Source organism: Apium graveolens, chromosome 9, assembly GCF_009905375.1.
Source record: "Apium graveolens cultivar Ventura chromosome 9, ASM990537v1, whole genome shotgun sequence".
Lineage (NCBI taxonomy): Eukaryota > Viridiplantae > Streptophyta > Magnoliopsida > Apiales > Apiaceae > Apium > Apium graveolens.
Window position 1 is genome coordinate 117821832 of NC_133655.1, and position 22179 is coordinate 117844010.

At 32.8% G+C, this 22179-nt stretch overlaps 1 protein-coding gene across 3 annotated transcripts; it reads right to left on the minus strand.

Annotated features, from left to right (window-relative positions):
• Positions 1–3225: 3225 nt before the first annotated feature.
• Positions 3226–7701, minus strand: LOC141684538 (25.3 kDa vesicle transport protein SEC22-1). Of its 3 annotated transcripts, none has more exons than XM_074489562.1 (6): positions 7532–7701; positions 6617–6805; positions 6026–6186; positions 5777–5923; positions 5335–5411; positions 3226–3734 (listed from the first exon to the last, which is right to left on the minus strand). In XM_074489562.1, exons 2-6 carry the CDS (start codon positions 6802–6804, stop codon positions 3651–3653), a joined length of 657 nt encoding a protein of 218 aa, XP_074345663.1. In that variant the 5' UTR covers position 6805; positions 7532–7701; the 3' UTR covers positions 3226–3650. The 3 variants fall into 3 exon arrangements, with proteins under 3 accessions (XP_074345663.1, XP_074345662.1, XP_074345661.1); XM_074489561.1 differs by having other exon boundaries at positions 6617–6815; XM_074489560.1 differs by having other exon boundaries at positions 6617–6820; positions 7532–7699.
• Positions 7702–22179: the final 14478 nt, after the last annotated feature.

A 22179-nucleotide genomic window follows, 5' to 3' on the forward strand; every position in this document is an offset into this window, starting at 1 on the left:
GGAAATTTGATTAAATTTAAGTTTTGTATTTTATTTAAATTTAAATTTTGTATTTTATTTAAAATTTTCAAACTTGTAAAGTGTAAACCGCAGTGAACCGCACCACACCGCACCGCATTTTCGTGGTGTGGTTTATGCGATTTTTGAGGGTACGCGGTGCGGGTGCGGTTTGGAAATTCGATCAAACCGCATGCGCGCTTTGGTTTGCGGTTTGAGGAAAAAACCGCACCGCCCGCACCGCGCTCACCCCTAGCTCCAACACTTCCCATCTACTCCCACTGTCTCACTGAAATGTTTATGTTCACTATTTGTATGTATTTCGAGATTTTTATAAATTATAGTTTCATAATATTTTTTAAAGAAATTTTGAATAAAATTTTAAATATAAAACTTTTATTCAGAAAAAAAAAATTAAAAAAAATTATTGAATTAAACTTTAAATGAGCATTGAAAAACGTGTTCAAAAGTAATATAAACAATTCAGTGGGACTAAGGGAATATTAGCTATATCGGTCCAGCTAACACTAACCAGTATCAAATTTAGCTATCTTCTATAAAAACACCTCTAATCACAAGTGTTAGGCAAAATTTTAGCTATCGAGAATCCATGTTGATCCCAATCTCGTTTTTTATATTTATCCAACTCATCACCCACTCAAATACTAACCTCTCCAGCCTGTTCTTTTTTTTTTCGAGAAAATTGCATTTTGCCCCCTTAAATTTGGCCAAAAATTAATTTTACATACTACCTACTTTCAGAAATTGCAGTTTACATTCCCTATTTTGAAATCCGATCCATTTTGCACCATTTTTGCCAAATTTTGTGCCCAAGTTCTTATCTTTAACAACATATATAATCTATCCGTGAATAAAAAAGATTAGATATATTGAAGGAGACAACAATTAGGGCGAAAATTTAGACAAGAAGGGTTAATGTTGAATCGGATTTCAAAATATAGGGATGCGAACTGCAAATTTTGAAAATAGGTATACAAAATTGATTTTGACCAAATTTAAGGGTAGTAAAATACAATTCTCTCTTTCTTTTCTCCATCTACATCAGTTCCAAATTCCGAATTTATCTTTAATCATTTAATTTACTTGAATTAAGGTTGTTGATTTCTTAGTTTTTTTGTTTGATTATATCTTTATTTGTTTCTTTCAAAATTTCCCTTCCCTTCCCTTTTTTAAAATGCCTGATTGTATTATTGTGATAGAAATATATATGTATTTGGGTATTCTGATTTTGAAATTTGGGGGTTTTCATCATATTTACTCGGTTTGATTATATCTTTGAGGGTTTTTCACCAGTATCCTGATTAAAGAACTTGCAGATTTTTATCGCTGAATCTTACTAGATCTTACTGCGCTGAAATCTTACTGAAAGGTAAATACATTTGTGGTCAATATAAACGCAGTGCTTCCGGAGAATGTTCACTGACTTGTATATACACTCATGTTGGCAATTTTATGGTCTTGCAAGTTGACATAACTTCCTGAATTATTATCCGTTGCTAATGAAATTTTGTCAAAATATTCCCGATAATGAATTTTTTGGATGAATCTTTCGACAAATGTAATGAATAGCGGACCAACTGGGATTTCGATATTGTCTTACTGACAAATAGTAAATATAATAATATTTTTAATGCTCAAACTTCGAGCAATGTGTCTGTCCTGTGAACTGAAATCTGCTGATTATTCGTATTGCTAGTGTTGGTACCCGCAAAAGTGCTACTTCTGATTACTTTGATTTAGTTAAAATGATTTAAAATGATGTAACTCATCAACACATGTTACTCTGCTTTTGGTTTAAGTTCTGCAGTGATTTTGTATATACTGTGTATATTGAAGCAAAGAACTTTTACATAAATGAAAATAACAAAAAATATTATTATTTTTGAAATATAACTGATCATTATAACTGTTATAATTGAAATGTTCAACAAATTTTAACTAATCATTATTCTATAGTATTATTTAGCTACTAATTTTACCTTTCCCCCTTAAGATGTTCTAAAGGTGAGAATTTGTTCCGGATATGCCTAACTGAATGAATATATTTCAAATAATTCGATGGCTTTTCAAAATGATAAAATATGGTTCTATATTTGAAATGGATATTTCAAATTTTGAACTTCGGATATGTTATTTGGATTTTTGGATGATTCAAAATATTCCATTTCTTTTGTTTTTTAAGCTAATTCAGTTAGTAATTTTTTTTAGGATTTTGGGCATTTTGATAACAAACCCATATTCGTGAGCCGATCAGATTTAGTTCGATTCAATATTTAAAAACGGAAATTCTTTTCTTAGAATATTCAGTTATTCAAAATAATTCGAATTTCAGATATTCGAATGCTACGCACGAATACACGATATGAATTACTAGTGAAGTTCTAACTTTTAATTTTGACTTCAACCCTTGGTTTTATCGAATTAAAATTGTAAAAATAGACATTACTAAAATACACGCATTAGAAGTTTTTAATAGTTTAATATTATTATTTTTAAATTTTTAATGTTTAATATTTTTATTCGAAAAAGAAGATTTTCAGGTTCTCTTTATCGTATAATAAAAATTCTTAAGTGTGTTAATTATTAAAATGTCAATTACTTAAAAAGGGAGCATCAACCAAATTTTTGGCGGTTAAAACTGTTTACAATTTTTCTTAGTTTAAATTTTTATGAAAGCAAAAATGATTTTAATTTGAAAAGCAGACGGTGGATAAACTTAGTCAAGCAAATACAATATTTTCAACAACCCCAAATAGCACAAAAAATAATAATTAAGTAGATAGCTGATTCATGACTTAAACGATGATTCAAGACTCCTGCTAAATGTTTCTTTTACCCTCGTTTACATCGATTTAAGGTTTACAAGAAAAGATAATTTATAAATAATTTCCTGAATTTGTTTTTTAAAATAAAATTAAAATATCATTTTTTATTAAAACAAACTAAAAATAATTTATGTTGCTATTTTACGTGTAAAAATCTCTAATTAAATGACAACACAATAAAACCATTCTACAATGATAATTGATATCCTCCTTTGTACTAATGCCCCCGAGGCCCCGACCAGTGATCAATCTTTTTTATAAATTTAGGGAAGTCATCACATTTAAAAAGCACTAATTCAGAAAGATTCTACTGTACTCATTTCTGCATTCACGTCAAGGCACCTTTGCTAAACGACACTAAAACATATATACACAGTTCATCGTAATGCGAAGAAATCACTCAAACTCCATAAATGTTCAGCTGCTCAATTTAACTCAACAGAACTACCAACAATCAGTGTACAAATAGTTCATATGCTGACAATTGCAAAGTGTATTTTCTGTAGGAACAAACAGATACAAACACATATGTAATTCACTAGTATTGTATTTCATATACTAGTATTGTATTTCATATACTAATAATAGTTTATCAGCATATGGTACAACCAAAAAGATCATTAAGGATTAATTGGCCCCCGTCCTCTAAAGGTGTTCCAACTGAATGCCTTGAAACAGATGATTAAAGTTTCCACCTAGAATCATATACCAATACAAAATCTCTGGCATCTAAAGATTTTAAACAGTCAATCTAGTGGACAGGATATAAGCAGGGTGATGATTCTAGCAGTGCAGAAATTTGGAAGATCACCAAATCTTGTTCCTGACCCAAAAAAGAAGGATGACTATCCCCAAGACAATTGCAACAGGGGCCCATTTCCGGATCAAAGCCTACATTAGAGGATCAAGCAACAATATATGACAGTTTTGTCATGAAGAAAGAAATTCAAAATCATTTACAGAAGTTGCAAACAATTTAGCCAAAAAAAACAAATTTGCAATTATTTTAGCAAAAAAAATTGCCAACAAAAGATTCACTGTGCATCACAAAATGGGACTTCAAAATAGGGTTCTGCCAACATCGTAACTATTAATGCTTTACTATAATTTTAGTCTTTCTCGAAAATGGATATGTTATACCAGTTCGTTGAATTCACAAGGATAATACAAAGGAAACATCGTAACTAAAGCTTGAATAAAAATACAAAGGAAACATTTGGAGAAAAGCTTTTCCTTTAGTACAACAGAAATGTTCACTCAATTACAGATAATAAAATACCTGAAGTCCATTTTCATGTTTTATAAACACAGGGCATGCCATCATGCCAAGTAGGAAAATGATAATAGGGCATATTCAAAGAAACAAAAGGATTTGTAAGACAGAGCGGGAGATAGATCTCGGCTGTGTAATAAGGAGACAGAAAGCTGAGAAGTTATCAAAAATAAAAGATGGAAATAGCGTACTAATTTGTTTCCTTAATATCAAGGGGATAGTGAGGGATACTCTTTTCTACACGAATAAATGTGAACAAAGTAAAAATTCACTTTCCAGAGATAGAAAAGTATTTATATATGGTACATCGTGAATTTTAGTTTATTGGTGCAGGGTAGGTAAACTTCCCTGCTTTCAATTGTTTGATGATGTCAATCTTTAATCCTAAGCATTGTAACCTAGCAAATATCTCTCTTTCTTGGTAACAAGATGATGAGGGTTCAAGCTCATATGCAGGCCAGGGGTGCCAAAACTTTACTTAATAAAAACAATGATGTCAATATTTAAATTCAATTTTTTTAAGAAAAGAACATTCAATATACTCAAGCTTCCTAAACTTACTATGGACATAAAAGCAGTACATTTTCAATATTCATATAGTTCCTATGTAACTTGGGGACTAATACTTAGTCAATACTAGAAGAAATCCATCATTTACCAGGCATTTTAGATTTAAGGTAATAGTGCAAACTATCACCAAGTTTTTCTGGATGGTCAAGTGTTCATTTCAATGAATGCTTAATTCACAGCCACAAGTCCTGAGCTCAAAACAACTTTGCAACTTATGAAAAAAACCCAAAATTCTTTAGAAATTTGGCAGGACTGCTCAAATCCAGATAATTCTAGAAGTCCAAGCCTAATTACTCATTCATTTTAAATCAATCTGAAAAGCTGAATAAACTAATTGTAGCATACTTTCCTGCAACATTAAAGCCCATCAACTTGCGTAGATTTCTATCATCTATACAAGTGCTTGACTAACTAAATCGTGGAATAAACACTTCATTCCACAGAATTTTTTGAATTAAAAACAGGGGTTGTGAGTTTGGCACGCCCCGAGTTAATTCGTGCACACAGTCCGGGCATTGTAGACTTGCACTGGACAGTGGTACAATACATAACATAAAACACTTTTATACATGACGAGTGTGCACAAACCAACCAAGGGTGTGAAAATATCAGCACCCAACAATATACATAAGATCCAAGAAAACTAACCTGTCGATTCAAATCTTTTGCTTTATCAGCATATATGCGTGACTCTGATGTCAACCGGCTGGACATTTGACTGACCTCTGCAACATTTAACGAGATCAAAAAATATATTGGTCCAAGTATAAGAAAAAAAAATAATTAGTAGGGAAAACAAATCCAAAGTTGTGGATAGAAAGAAAAGGTAGGAAACAAAAATAAACATCCTATCACAAGCTAAATTTATACACACTCCTTCCGACTCAAAATGAGAGGCCACTATACATAGCCAAATGTCCATAAATAAGAAAAGGACTTAACAACAGATGTATCCCAAAAAACATCCTTATATAGTTAGTATCTAACAAATATATAAGTTCCCAATTTTAAACCAAAATGCAGATCTTACAAATAACTACAACAAGGAATTTCTGAAGTGAGATGAGAAGATGGTCAGAAATGAACTTACGATCTAACTTTTCACCAACACCAAGAACTTCCTGTACATTTCGAGTCATTATTTGGTGAACTTCATAGAGTTCATCATTGAGCTTTGCAATATTTCGCTGAGTTCTTGTGTCCTGGTACAATTTCTTTGTTTTCTGAATGAACGTATCTATCAGCATAAAAGAGTAAAAAAAATTATCAGAGCCTGCAATACTATGTAAATGACTACTAATGATGTAAAGAAAATTAAATAATAAGATGCTAGATCTACCAAATTTTATGAAAGCATAGGGTCTTGCAGCAGTTTCAATTTGACTCCCATTAACACGCTCAAATTCATTAGCAAGATCTTCCAGGTATTGAAAGGCAAGTTTCTTTGGATAAGAACGATCACACATTGTCAAGTAACAGACACGCCCTTCAATAATATAACTGAGCACCAAGGTTAAGGGGGAAAAAAGACACAAATAACAGCAAGAGGAGAACAAGGTAAAACAAAAAATGTTTACGCTCAGATGTAAGGTGAACTACAAAAACACATTAATAATGTGTGTATATGTACATAAGCAAGAGTAATTGTTACAAAGCATTATTTTGAAAAACATATCCATCGCATGCTAGAGAACAAGAAATGTGGAAGCTGTTACATGATAGTCACTGGAATTTAAGGAAACTACAACAAAAAATTTGATCTATAAAGTACCAGGAAAGACGGGAAAGATGGTTATTAAAAGTATAACTAATTTTTTTTACTGCAAATCTTAAATATTGTCCTCTATATGAACAGGTGAATAACAGGAAAAAGTAGCATTGCAGAAGTAATGTGAAAGTAATTTATGTGAAGAAGAATGCAAAAGGATACTGGAACATATAGGGGCCAGTTTCAACAGACATCCTTGAAGCTTCATTGTGACCTCTTGAGAGGTTCTTAAACAGCGCCTTGACTTGTTGTTTGTAGATATCAATATTTTGAACTTCACGTCCATCATCCAGACCCTCCACTAGAGGAAGACCATCAGTGACACGAGCAATCATCGTCAACTTTACCATCCTTTAATGCGCTAAGCTAAATAAGTTGGTTGAAGAATCATAAGCTTTAATGCAATCAACGGCATTACAAATTTATACTAGTTTAAAACACAACAATCATGTTAACGACAGTATAAACTAGTATTATTCTCTAGCATTTCGCATATCTAAAAAATGATAGTTTATATCTTGTCTTGGTCCTTCACCGTTGTTTCTCCCTTTATTTTGTTCATTGAATCTTTCATATGTCATAATCTAGTCCTGCAGTTAAATCGAACTATTCGTACCACACAAGTTTAAGTAAACTCTCTCGTAAGCCACTCTTAAATCCGTGTTGCTCCAGAATGCAGCACAATTTCTGAATATATATATTCGAAATCCTATAATTACGATAAACTTTTCTGTCTTCGGTTTTACATATTTAACACACGTATTTAACACGATAACAGTAATTTTTGTAGAAACGACAAAACACATCAATTAACCGATGCACAGATACCTAAGTTAATCGATGATGTAAATCGACATCGTAATAGTAAATAATGCACAACATATAATACGAAGATCACATGATAAAATTATGCAATTAATTCATCATTTCAAACTCTTTGAAGAGAAGAAGATAATTCGATTGGATTTAAGATGATATCAAACAAAATTGATCATAAAAACAAACACAGATAAGAAAGCAAAAGAGGGCACTACAAGCAGATATAGATATAAAAATGTATATGTAAGGTTGACCTACCAAGTAATTTGAATGAAAATCAACGATCTGAGCTGAGAGATGAAGACGATTTAAGAGGATGAGATTTATTAGGGTTTTGAATTCTGATGGTTATTCACAATTTTCTGTTTACGCACCTCTTTTTTGGTACTCATTCATTCTTCATTTCATTTTCCCCCATTCTTTCTTTTCTATTTCCTTTCTATTCTTTTTTGCCAAATTAATTTTATTTTTTTGAAAGAAAATTTTATGCATAATTTTTTGAAAGGGCATCCTTTAAAATATTAATATTATTGCTCTGTTTTTACTAATATATAAAGTAAATATTGGTGCTTTGTTTTTAAAAAAATAAATCTTGTTTTTCTTGTACTCTTTCAAGATAGAATCTGAGTTCTTTATTTTACAAAGAACCCAGGATTTGTAGTAAGACATAACTTGATTTTAATACAAAATTAAGTGAGTTTTTGAAATTGTGTTTGACAGTTTATTTCTGCTAACATAATATAACTGCATCTCTAATCTACTTTGTTCACACAACCACACAAATCGAAAAAGGCTTAAAAATATCCAAAACGCATTCACCACCCCTCTATGTTGTATTCAATATCTAACATCTGTTATGTTTATATGTGTTTTGTACAGTTCGAGATATTTTTCGGGTATTATATTACGTGTTAAATGAATGTATATTAAAAGTTATACTATCCAGGTTTTGTTTTAATAACTGTTATCTCATATAAAGTAATTGGCCTTATTTTGCCTCATATGGTGTATATCATATTGATTTTTCGAACATCCAATTCATTTAAAAAAATGTCTCGTTTCGTGAAAAATGATTTTTTCGGGCCCCAACGGGTGCTCAGAACCCCACAAAATAATTTTTTATTTTTATAAAATTTTGGGACTTTCAAATATTTCATATCTTTGCATTTTTGGATTATTCATAATTTTTGGAAAATTTTGGCGTATATTTTGTAATTATTTGAAATTAAAAATTTAAAAATTATTCCCCATAAATTATTAAATTAAGAGCTAATTAATTTTATTAGGAATACAATTAGGGCCTAAATTATAATTAGGGGTAGTTTTCTGTAATTATAATTAGGCTTATTTTTATTTATTAATTATATAAAATTGTAAAAAATATAAAAAAATATTTCAGAAAAATCAGTAAAATTCTCTGAAAATCGGGTTAGGGTTTTTGAATTCGGGTCAAGAATCAAATCGTGATTTCTACTAATTATAGGGATCAAATCCTATCATATAAGTACTCAAATTGAAGCCCTTAATCTGGTCTATCTGTTTATGGTATCAATCTCATGCATAGATTCACGGATTTTTGACCGGAGAAGATTCCGGTGGCCGGATTCGTCGCAGGATTCTGGGTTCTCGGTGACCCGAATATGTTCTTGGCGACCCGGTTCCCAACCCGTTCCTGACCCGATTTTGATCTGAAAAACCCAAATCCAATTTCAGAAATCTGTTTTTGAATATTATTTTTATTTTTATAAATTCAAAAGTGAGTTATATTTATTTAAATAAATTGATTAATTAATTCAATTAATTAATTTTATAAATAAATCTAAATTATTTTCTAAAAGTTAGGTCACTTAGAGTTCTCGAAGGCGTAAGTATATGTGTATCGAGATGTCTGGGTATTTATAGTAAAAGTAAATTAATTCTCGAGAACTCAAAAATAGATGTTTGGAGTTTGTCTATTGAGAAATTATTTTGAAAAGTGAGGAACATATCGATAATTCATTTTGTTTTATTCTTGTAGAGAACTAAAAATAAGCTTATCGAGATGTCAAATAAATATCCAGTTTGTCCAAAATGGACTGAGTTGTTTCCAATTTTTATTTGAATAAATCAAAATAAAATTAGAAGAATCTTGCCAAAAGTATTTTATCAAAATAATTTATTGGATTAAATTATTTCAGTTCTGAGTTATTTATAAGTCTAAAATTTATACGTGTAGAGAACTCTGTGAGTTAACACTTATAGAGTACTCTACAATGACTTATCGATAAGTCATAATAAAGCTTATCGAGAAGTGTCTCGAGAAGTCGGGAAAAATGACTTATCGAGAACTCACTCGAGAAGTCTTAAAATGACTTGTCGATAAATCAATTAGACTTATCGAGAACTCAGTTCTCTATATACTTTTGATTGCTTTGATTATGCCTTGTGTTTATTTTACATATTAAAGATGTAAATTAACAATTAAACAGTTTTCTTAGAATTTGAAAAATTCCAAGCTGAATTTTGAAATTTGAAAAATCAATATGTTAGATATATTTGAGATGTCATGTCTAATATGTTTCATGTTTAGTTTTCAGATCTTAACAAACAGGAAATATCAGGACTTACTGGAATCAGTACTTACTGGAATCAGTACTTACTGGAAGTCAAAACTTAAGGATATCAGAATTTAGGTTGTCAGAAGATAGATATCAGAACTTAAGTACGGGAGGACTTACAGTTAAGGAAGGAAGCTGATTTACAGGATAGAAGATCGAGACTAAAACAAAAGAAGATATGCATGGAAAGAGTTAGAAGATAAGAAGACTTGTATAAGATATCTGATTGATATATTTTAAGAGACAGAAATATATTCCATATCAATTAGAAGTTATCTTGTAACTGTGTACTATATAAATACAGACACAGGTTTACACTATATGTGTTATCATTATCGAGAAGATCATACATTGTAACCTAGCAGCTTTCGTGATATTTGTGAAAGAGATATGTCCTAAGTCCAATCATGTATGAGGATTTAGGAATAACTTTTATGTAATCTGTTTTGATTTCATTGATATTAATAAAAGACTTGTTTTATTTTTATTGCGGGCTCCATCTATTTAAATGTTTAAATAAGATATACCACAGTTTAGAGTAAAGCTTTTTATGGATTGTGATGAGATCATAATAATGAGACCTAAAAGATGATAACTCTAAACTTAAATAGTTCCTGGTCGTAGGATTACTAACTGGTAATTAATAATCCACAAAGATCGGTACATATTATGCTTGCTTCATTATGAAGGATGTCTGTTCTCATAGATATTTGTGTGGTGACACTATAGCTAGTATGTAGGTGCTTATTATAGAATAAGTTCACTGAACATGACTCACACAACTGAACAACTGATGGAGTTCACTCACGTGTCAGCAGTTGTTCACATAGTGATAGTTGTACAAGTATCCTTAGACTTGAGGTCATCATAGTCATCTTGTGTACAGTGAACTATGCTTTGGTTTAGTTCTTAGTCTCAAGGGACAATTATAAGGGCTCTACTGGGTATAAGAATTTGTACACGAAGATAGTGTATGATCAATAAAGGATCTACCCCTTCCAGTGTAGGAAGAGAATGTTCAATGCTGATCCACTTATGTTAGTTCAGGAATCTATAGCCAGAGTGAATAAAATTAGAAAGGAGTTTCTAATTTACATTAAATAGAACTAAGCATAGTGAATGAGAAAGCAAATGATTAAATAAGATAGGCTTGACACAAGTTCCATGCCTTATATTTAATCGTGACATTGCAGAGTAGAAGGAATTGATTGTACGGTAACTACTCACTGAATAGGTTCTTGGTATTCTAAGCATTGAATTCGTATTATCCGGATAGTCGCGATATGCTGAGAAGTATCCCTCACGATGTAGAATAAATATGATTAATTAATTAATCATATTTAATGAATTAGAGAATTTATATAAATAATGATAAAATAATTTTATTATTATTTATTTGTACTACCGGCTTAATATTGAACCTACAGGGTCACACCATAAAAGAGAATGATTTAATGGTGGAGGAATTAATTAATAATGGCTGATAATTATTTATTTATGAAATAAATAATTAATTGAAAAATTTAATAATTGATTAAATGAGATTTAATTGATTATAAATTAATTAAGAAAAGGTTCTTAATATTATTAATTAAGAATTTAATTTTTGGAAATTAAATCAAGTGAGAGAATTATTTCTAAAGAGTCTAGAAAAAGGATTAATAATTAAAAGGTATTTTAATTATTAGTGAGAATAATAAAGGGTTAATAATAATAATATTTTGTGTGAAAATTTTCAGCTAAAAATTTTGCCTATAAATATACTATTATAAACCCTATTTTTGCCTCAACCAAAAAGATTTACAAAACCCTAATTCTCTCCATCTCCTCCTCCTTCATTACATCGTTTTCTTGGTGGATACCGGTGGAGTGCTTCACACTTGAGGAGCAGCTGCCAAGGATCTCCGTTCAACGTTTTTGGATCGCCATTAAAGACCTCCATCTTTCCATTAACGTAAAGCTTCTTAAGGTAAACATACATAACTACAAATTAAATATTATTTTTCGCATGGATCCTGCGGAGGGTTTCAGTTTTTTTAAGATTTAAATTTACGTTTTCGCTGCGTTTATGTGCTAAAACCCTTCAATTTGTTCATCACTGAGAGAGAACAGTTCCATTGTAACAGAGTTTATTATATTGAATATATCTGTTTACTGTTACTTGTGTTCAAAATCGATTTGGTTGTATTAAACACTGTATTCAACCCCGTTCTACAGTGTTGTGTGACCTAACAATTGGTATCAGAGCTGATCTGTTAACACACATACAGTAAAGATCCAAACAATCATGTCTGAAGAAGTAGAAAATCCAACCAAGCCCACCAAAACTGAAGAAACTAAAAACACTCAAATCCACAGTCAATATGAGACTATTAGGGTTCCCATACTGAGACCTTCTGAGTATCCCATATGGAAAGTGAAGATGGTTATATTTCTGGAAGCTACAGATCCAGAATACCTTAACAGAATTAATGAAGGACCACATAAGCCAACCAAGCTCTGTGTTGTAGTTGCAGATCAGCCAACAAAGACCATACCAAAGGAGAAAAGTGAGTATACAGCTGAAGATATCTCATCCGTTGCCAAGGATGCAAAGGTAAGGCATTTGCTGCATAGTGCCATTGATATATGTTTAACTGTTTTCGATATATGAGCATGTACGTGATTCACCATGATTTGATGTTGATATAATATGCTTATATATGTATGGTTTTGAATATATGATATTCATGTGAGTTGTATAATCATAAGATGATTATGTAATCTGTATATATACTGATATATACATGATTTATGTTTGTTCTAATTATGAGAATCATATTAGATACGGATTCTGAATTGGCTGCTGCAGATTTGCTGAAATCTGGGTCTGGTGTCCGATTTACGAAAACGAATACCCTATTTCATAGGTAAACGAGCGTCTAAACAAAGCTGATAGCTAAAGCTATCGACGACTCATCTGTAAGGCATTTGACGTCGTTTACTTCCCGTAAACAGTGATTCTTGTTTTTCTGATTTTATTCTGATTTTTCTGATTTTTGTCATATTTTCTTTTTATGATTAGATCATGGATAATATGATATGTTAAGATCAGATTATGTGTTTTAACATGCTTTTATGTGTTGTATGAGCATGGTGGATGGTTATGGCCTTTCGACCTTAGTGTAATGGTTTTGGTTTTGGTTTTAAATACGACTTGCATGTCGTTAATCTTTGTAATCATAAATCTCGAATGTAACTCGAGTTATTCTTGTAAGTTCATTAGATTTGTTTTACTTTCAATCATGTAATGTAATTGAAGACTCAAGAAGGATATCCAATGGAGGTGATACAAAGAAGAAGACGAGGCATACAAGTCTAAACAAAGAAGAAGACTTATGTAATAAGTAGTTGTATTTATTTCCATCACCATATTAGATTGACCTTGATCTTTATCATGAGCTTGATAAAGATCACATAGGATGGGGCCATAACCAAAAACATTTACTTTATTACACTTTACATTTACTTGTTTATTTAATTTTATATATGAGATATATGCCTATATTTACCATGCGATGATAGATTTAGGTGAACTTAAATCAATATAAGGCGTGCTCTAGAAAATCTAGAATAGGAATCGTTTCTTGCCTTAACAATAAATATTATGAATACGATCATGAGATTCTTGTGTTTATGAAACACGTAATTGAATATGAATTTTCAATATTGAGAGAAAGGATGATTCTGTCAACAACAGATTTCTATCTGTAAGAAAGGGTTATTAAGTGACGCCTCTTGACAATGCTCCACCCGATCTGGGAATCATCTGATTATCGATTATTGATTTGAAATATTTAATTTAAAAGGAAGAATCTCTTTATAATATGATTATGATTGTAACGTAATATAATCCCTCTAAAATTAAATAATATCAAGTAGTAATTGGCCAATGGCACAACGGGCTTGTGTCGGTCATAGCCTTCCAACATGGTAGAAAGTGGTTCTTATTTTTAAATCATCGTCGTTTCATGCTACAGCCGAGGGCTTTGATTTCAAAATAAGAAATACTTGTCTATTACATAGAGATGTGTACATTGAATTAGAATCTAAAGGTCGGTACGTGCTACAGCCGTGGGCCGTTGGAGACTGATTCAATTTTACGAAATGTTGGGTTAGACTTGACTTAGAATATTGAGTTTGTCGTGCCACAGCCGTGACTCAATTATTCAAGAGGCTAAACTTATATTAGGGAATAACATAAGATGTAATTGACAAGAGTTATCTGCCTATTGAACATCACATGACGTTTCGTGCCACGACCGAGGTTGTGTGGTGGAATGTAGGATCCCTATTCCCACTAGCATTATGAATGCTTAATTTTCACTTAGGGGGTTAAAAAAAATTAGATAAACTAATGGGAGACACTTATGAATAAAGACCCGATTCATATAGTGTTTTGAAATGACATTGAATATTTGCTAAGTGTTGTTATGTGTTTATCATTTACAGATTTACTATATTCGTTATGTCTTCTACACTATCACTCCAGAGTATACTAGATGCTCACAAGTTGACTGGTCCTAATTTAGCTGTTTGTTTTCACTGTAACAAGTTAGGGCACTGGAAGAGGAACTGCAAGGTTTACCTTGCAGAATTGAAGAAGAAGAAGGGTAGTAAGACTACCGCTTCTGATTCAGGCATGTTCATGATCGAAGTTAATATGTCACTATGTCAAATTTCTACTTGGGTATTAGATACTGCCCGTGGTTCTCATATTTGCAATTCGTTGCAAGGACTTAAGGGAAGTAGGACTCTTAAAAAATATGAGGTGATTCTACGTATGGGCAATAGAGCAAGGGTTGCATCCATATCTGTAGGATCATTTAGTCTACATATGCCTACGGGCAAGACTATTATTTTGAATAATTGTTATTACGTTCCCTCTATTATGAGGAATATTGTTTCTATTCCTATGTTGGATTTGGATGGTTTTTCATTTATTATTAAGAATAATGAATGTTCTATCCTTAGAGATAATGTTCTTTATGGACGTGGTATTTTAAATAATGGTATGTATGTATGTGATGTAGATCATGATTTACTTCAGATTGAACAAATTAATAAAAGAAAATGAGATGATGAAAATCTGACCTATTTATGGCACTGTAGGCTAGGTCATATTAGTGAAAATAGACTGCGAACATTGCATAAGGAAGGGTTACTTGACCCCTTTGATTTTGAATCATATCCTACATGCGAGTCTTGTCTATTGGGTAAAATGACCAAATCTCCATTTAGTGGACATGGAGAGAGGGCTGCAGATTTGCTAGGATTGGTACACACAGATGTATGTGGACCAATGTCTACGCAAGCCATGGGTGGATTTTCATACTTCATTACTTTCATAGATGATAGATTTAGATTCGAATATGTGTATTTGATGAAACACAAGTCTTAAGCCTTTGAAAAGTTCAAAGAATATAAACATGAAGTGGAGAAACAAACCAAACACAGTATTATAACTCTTCGATCAGATCGAGGTGGTGAATACTTGAATGGAGAGTTTCTAGATTATCTCAAAGAAAATGGTATAGTCTCCCAGTGGACTCCTCCATATACTCCACAGTTGAATGGGGTATCTGAAAGGAGAAATCGAACTTTGTTAGATATGGTTCGGTCCATGATGAGCTATGCAAATCTTCCAGTATTCCTATGGGGTTATGCATTGGAAACCTCAGCATATTTACTGAATAAGGTGCCTTCCAAATCTGTTCCTCAAACACCATATGAGATATGGAAAGAAAGGAAACCGAGTCTTAAACACGTTAAGATTTGGGGATGTCCAGCTTATGTCAAGAAAGTTGACCCAGATAAGCTGGAATCTCGATCCGTAAAATGTAATTTTGTGGGATATCCTAAAGAGACTTTGGGGTATTACTTTTACACCGATCATCGGGTGTTTGTCTCCAGACATGCTACCTTCTTGGAAAAGGAGTTTATCCTTGAAGGAAACTGTGGGAGCAAAATTGAACTTGATGAAGTTCAAGAAGCACAAACTACTACGGATCAAGTGGAAACACCTGTTCAGACTGAACAACCTTCTGTGGAACAGCCCATTCGTAGAACAGGGAGAGTGTCTCGCCAACCTGAGAGGTATTATGGCCTTGTCATTGAGAATGATAGTGAGTTGTCAATCATTGATGATGACGACCCTGTGACCTATAATGAGGCTATGAGTAGTGTTGACTCAGAGAAATGGCATAGTGCCATGAAATCCGAAATGGTATCTATGTATACCAACCAAGTATGGACTCTGGTTGAGGCGCCTGAAGGTGTTAAGCCTATTGGGTGCAAGTGGGTATACAAAAGAAAGATTGGAGCAGATGGCCAGGCGGAGACCTATAAGACCAGGCTCGTGGCAAAAGGATTCAAACAAAGGTAAGGGATTGACTTTGATGAATTTTTTTTGCCTGTAGCCCTGTTAAAATAAATTCGGATTTTGCTTGCGATTGCTGCTTACTACGACTATGAGATCTGGAAAATGGACGTGAAAACGGCCTTCCTCAATGGGAACTTGAGGAGGAAGTGTATATGACACAACCAGAGGGTTTTCTTTCCAAGGGAAATGAACACCTAGTGTGTAAGCTGCTGTGAACTATATATGGTTTAAGGCAAGCTTCTCGTAGATGGAACATCCGTTTTGATGAGACAATCAAAGAGTTTGGTTTTATCAAAAATATAGATGAACCATGTGTCTACAAGAAGGTTAGTGGGAGCGCGGTAACATTTCTTGTATTGTATGTGGATGACATACTTCTTATAGGAAATGATATACCGATGCTACAATCAGTCAAAGTATGGCTATCAAAGAACTTCACCATGAAGGACTTGGGAGAAGCATCCTACATTCTCGGTATGAAGATCTATAGAGATAGATCTAGAAGAATGATAGGTCTTACCCAGGGTACATACATCCAGAAAGTGCTTAAAAGGTTTAGCATGGAAAACTCCAAAAGAGGTCTCATACCGATGAGCCATGGAGTGTCCCTTTCCGAAAAAATGTCTCCAAAGACACCTGAGGAAAGAGAGCGTATGAGTAAGATTCCTTATGCTTCAACAATATGATCTATCATGTATGCGATGTTGTGTACAAGGCCTGATGTTGCTTATTCAATTAGTGTGACGAGCAAATATCAGTCCAATCCAGGTGAAGACCACTAGAAAGCAGTGAAAAACATCCTTAAGTACTTGTGAAGGACTCAGGACATTTTTCTTGTTCTTGGTGGTGAATCTGAGTTGAAAATAGAGGAGATATCAACGTCGAGAGAGTTGACACACATAACAACGTAGCAGACCCACTCACAAAGCCACTTTCTCAGAGTCACTTTGATCGTCATAAAGACAAGATGGGTATTAGATACCAGAGTGATTGGCTTTAGTACAAGTGGGAGATTGAAAGAGATATGTCCTAAGTCCAATCATGTATGAGAATTTAGGAATAACTTTTATGTAATCTGTTTTGATTTCATTGATATTAATAAAAGACTTGTTTTGTTTTTATTGCGAGCTCTATCTATTTAAATGTTTAAATAAAATATACCACAGTTTAGAGTAAAACTTTTTATGGATTGTGATGAGATCATAATAATGAGACCTAAAAGATGATAACTCTAAACTTAAATAGTTCCTGGTCGTAGGATTACTAACTGGTAATTAATAATCCACAAAGATCGGTACATACTATGCTTACTTCATTATGCAGGATGTCTGTTCTCATAGACATTTGTGTGGTGACACTATAGCTAGTATGTAGGTGCTTATTATAGAATAAGTTCACTGAACATGACTCACACAGCTGAACAACTGATGGAGTTTACTCACGTGTCAGCAGTTGTTCACGTGGTGATAGTTGTACAAGTATCCTTAGACATGAGGTCATCATAGTCATCTTGTGTACACTGAACTATGCTTTGGTTTAGTTCTTAGTCTCAAGGGACAATTATAAGGGCTCTACTGGGTATAGGAATTTGTACAAGAAGATAGTGTATGATCATTAAGGATCTACCCCTTCCAGTGTAGGAAGAGAATGTTCAATGCTGATCCACTTATGTTAGTTCAGGAATCTCTGGCCAGAGTGAATGAAATTAGAAAGGAGTTTCTAATTTACATTAAATAGAACTAAGCATAGTGAATGGGAAAGCAAGTGATTAAATAAGATAGGCTTGACACAAGTTCCATGCCTTGTATTTAATCGTGACATTGCAGGGTAGAAGGAATTGATTGTACGGTAACTACTCATTGAATAGGTTCTTGGTATTCTAAGCAGTGAATTCGTATTATCCCGATAGTCACGATATGCTGAGAAGTATCCCTCACGTTGTAGAATAAATATGATTAATTAATTAATCATATTTAATGAATTAGAGAATTTATATAAATAATAATAAAATAGTTTTATTATTATTTATTTCTACTACCGGCTTAATATTGAACCTACAGGGTCACACCATAAAAGAGAATGATTTAATGGTGGAGGAATTAATTAATAATGGCTGATAATTATTTATTTATGAAATAAATAATTAATTGGAAAATTTAATAATTGATTAAATGAGATTTAATTGATTATAAATTAATTAAGAAAATGTTCTTAATATTATTAATTAAGAATTTAATTTTTGGAAATTAAATCATGTGAGAGAATTATTTCTAAAGAGTTTAGAAAAAGGATTAACAATTAAAAGGTGTTTTAATTATTAGTGAGAATAATAAAGGGTTAATAATAATAATATTTTGTCGGAAAATTTTCAGCTGAAAATTTTGCCTATAAATATACTATTATAAACCCTATTTTTGCCTCAACCAAAAAGATTTACAAAACCCTAATTCTCTCCATCTCCTCCTCCTTCATTACATCATTTTCTTGGTGAATACCGGTGGAGTGCTTCACACTTGAGGAGCAGCTGCTAAGGATCTCCGTTCATCGTTTTTGGATCGCCATTAAAGACCTCTATCTTTCCATTAACGTAAAGCTTCTTAAGGTAAACATACTGAACTACAAATTAAGTATTATTTTTCGCATGGATCCTGCGGAGGGTTTCGTTTTTTTTTAAGATTTAAATTTATGTTTTCGCTGCGTTTATGTGCTAAAACCCTTCAATTTGTTCATCACTGAGAGAGAACAGTTCCATTGTAACAGAGTTTATTATATTGAATATATTTGTTTACTGATATTTGTGTTCGAAATCGATTTGATTGTATTAAACACTGTATTCAACCCCCTTCTACAATGTTGTGTGACGTAACAATTGGTATCAGAGCTGATCTGTTAACACACATACAGTAAAGATCCAAACAATCATGTCTAAAGAAGTAGAAAATACAACCAAGCCCACCAAAACTAAAGAAACTAAAAATACTCAAATCCACAGTCGATATGAGACTATTAGGGTTCCCATACTGAGACCTTCTGAGTATCCCATATGGAAAGTGAAGATGGTTATGTTTCTGGAAGCTACAGATCCAGAATACCTTAACAGAATTAACGAAGGACCACATAAGCCAACCAAGCTCTCTGTTGTAGTTGCAGATCAGCTAGCAAAGACCATACCAAAGGAGAAAAGTGAGTATACAGCTGAAGATATCTCATCCGTTGCCAAGGATGCAAAGGTAAGGCATTTGCTGCATAGTGCCATTGATAATATCATGTCAAACAGGGTAATTCATTGCAAGACTGCAAAGGAGATATGGGATACTTTGGAGACAAGATGTCAGGGAACTGATGCAATCAAGAAGAACATGAGGACTATACTCGCTCAAGAGTATGAGCACTTGACTCAAAAGCTGATGAGTCATTAACTGACTTATATGACAGGTTTGTCAAACTCTTGAATGATCTGTCACCGTTGGACAAGGAATATGATCTTGGAGATTCAAATCTAAAATTCCTTTTAGCTTTTCCTGAAAGTTGGGATTTGAAGTCTACTACTATAAGAGACAACTATACTCTTGATGAAACTACTCTTGATGAAATTTATGGTATGCTCAAGACTTATGAACTTGAGATGGATCAAAGGAGCAAGAGGCATGGGAGAAAGTCAAGGACAGTTGCTCTTAAGGCCGAGGAGGAATCCCCCAAAGTGGCTGTCTCAAAGAAAGGCAAAGGAAAGGCTCTCATCATAAAGTCTGGTTCAGAATCATCAAGTTCTGATGATGATGATTCAGAAACTGAAAGTTTACCTGAAATTGATGCTGATGAAGAGATGATGAAATTGTGTGCTCTTATGGTGAAGGGCATTACAAAGATAACCTACAGGAAATTCAGAAAGGGAAAGAAATTTTCCAGGAAAGGTGGAAGTTCTGATAAAAAAGGTTTCAGAAAGTATGAATGCAAAAGTGAAAAGTCTGACAGAGGAGACAACTCAAATGTCAAATGCTACAATTGTGGTGAAAGAGGCCACATATCTCCTGAGTGCAAGAAAGGAAAGAGTGACAAAGGCAAGGCACTTGTCACAAAGAAGAAAAGCTGGACAGACTCTTCAGATTCTGAAGATGAGGTGAATTATGCATTAATGGAAAATGCTGATGGCAGCCCTGAAATTGTTGAATTAAAGGTACCTCAAACAACTTATGCTTTTCATACTGATAATATTACTGAGTTGAGATTATATCTTAAAACCATGTTTATTAGCTACAGAGATCAAACCTTAACATGTGAAAGATTAACTTCTAAAAATCTTGCTTATAAGAAAAGGAATAATTATTTAGAAAAATAGTTAGTTATGTTCCATCAAACTCAGAAAGAAAGAGATGATGCCTTTTATGTTAGAGATGAATTGCTAAAATTGAATAAATCTCTAAAAACTGAGTTAGAAAAAGAAAAAGAGATTATCAGGACTTGGACTAACTCTGGCAGAACAACTCAGAATTTATTAAGTAGTGGAAAATGGAAAGAGGGATTAGGTTATGGAGATGATAAAAGTGAAAAAGAAACTGAACAAATTGAGCCAATTGTTGTTAAACAAACTGCTAAGCCAAAGGTAAATCCTGTTAAATTTGTAGCTAAAACTGTAAAGTCTGATTCTGAAAAGATGAAAGAGTCTGTAACAGAAGTTAAGGAAAAGTCAACTTCTGACAAATTAGAACAGGATAAACCAGCTGAAGTTAACATATGCTTAATGACAAAGAAGCATCTTAAGCATAAGCTGAAAGAAATAAGGAATGTCAACAAGGTAAAGGCAGCTAGGAAAAAAAGGAATGGAAAGGAAGGTGTGAATAAAAGCAATAATTATATGCTTGTTCCTAATGCTCCTAGAAAGAAATGTTATTAACTGTGGAAACTCTAACCATCTTGCTTCTTTTTGCAGGAAGAATAAGAATATAAACTCTTTACCTCCTAAAGCAGGAGTTAAGAGTCAGTCTGTTAGGTTTAAGCCACAAAATCCTTATTTTCATTGTGGTAGTTTATGGCATTCCATTTATACTTGTAAGGAATATCATAGTTTGTACTATGATCATTATCAAATAAAACCTTCTTTGAAGAAAGTTACCTTAATTCCTTCCAGTGTAAAGTTTGATGCAAAGTCTGATATAAGTTCTGATAAACAGCATATTAGCATAAACTCTGATATTAAATCCGCTGCAAATGCTAACAAACTTAAAAAGGCCAAAGGATCCAAGCAAGTCTGGGTCCTTAAAACTAACCATTAGTGGTCTTTGTGATTGTAGGGCAACAGGATAAACATCCTAGTACTGTGTTAGGTCACACACACTGTAGAGGGGGTGGATACAGTGTATAGCACAATCAAATCGAATTCTAATAACACAAGTAACAGAAAACAAACTTTATTCAAAGCAATAAACTCTGTTACAGGATGGAACTGTCCTCTCTCAGTGACGAACAAATATCACGAGAGCTGCTAGGGTTACAAAGAATAATATTCTCGATAATGATAACACTTATAGTGTAAATCCTATGTCTGTGTTTATATACTACACAGTTACAAGATAATCACTAATTGATATGGAATATAATTTTGCTTCCTAAAATATATCAATCAGATATCTTTTCTTCCAAGTATTCTATTCTTCATAGAATTCTTTCTTCATGCATATCTCTTCTTATGTTTGTCTCGATCTTCTCTTCCTTTAATCAGCCGCCTTCCTTATCTGAACGTTTCCTTTAAGTCCTGATATTATTTTCTGATAAATATCTCCTGAACCTTAAGTATTGATGACTTAAGTTCTGACTTCAGTATAAGTGCTGATTTCAGTTAAGTACTGATTTGTCCTGTTTAAGTAAGATCTGAAAACTAAACATAAATCATA

Coding starts and splice junctions, on each gene's coding strand:
- LOC141684538 (XM_074489562.1), bottom strand. CDS start 6,804: ATGGTAAAGTTGACGATGATTGCTCGTGTCACTGATGGTCTTCCTCTA. Junction 6,187..6,616: donor ACTGGCCCCTATATGTTCCA/GTATCCTTTTGC, acceptor CTTGGTGCTCAG/TTATATTATTGAAGGGCGTG. Junction 5,412..5,776: donor TGTTGGTGAAAAGTTAGATC/GTAAGTTCATTT, acceptor TAAATGTTGCAG/AGGTCAGTCAAATGTCCAGC.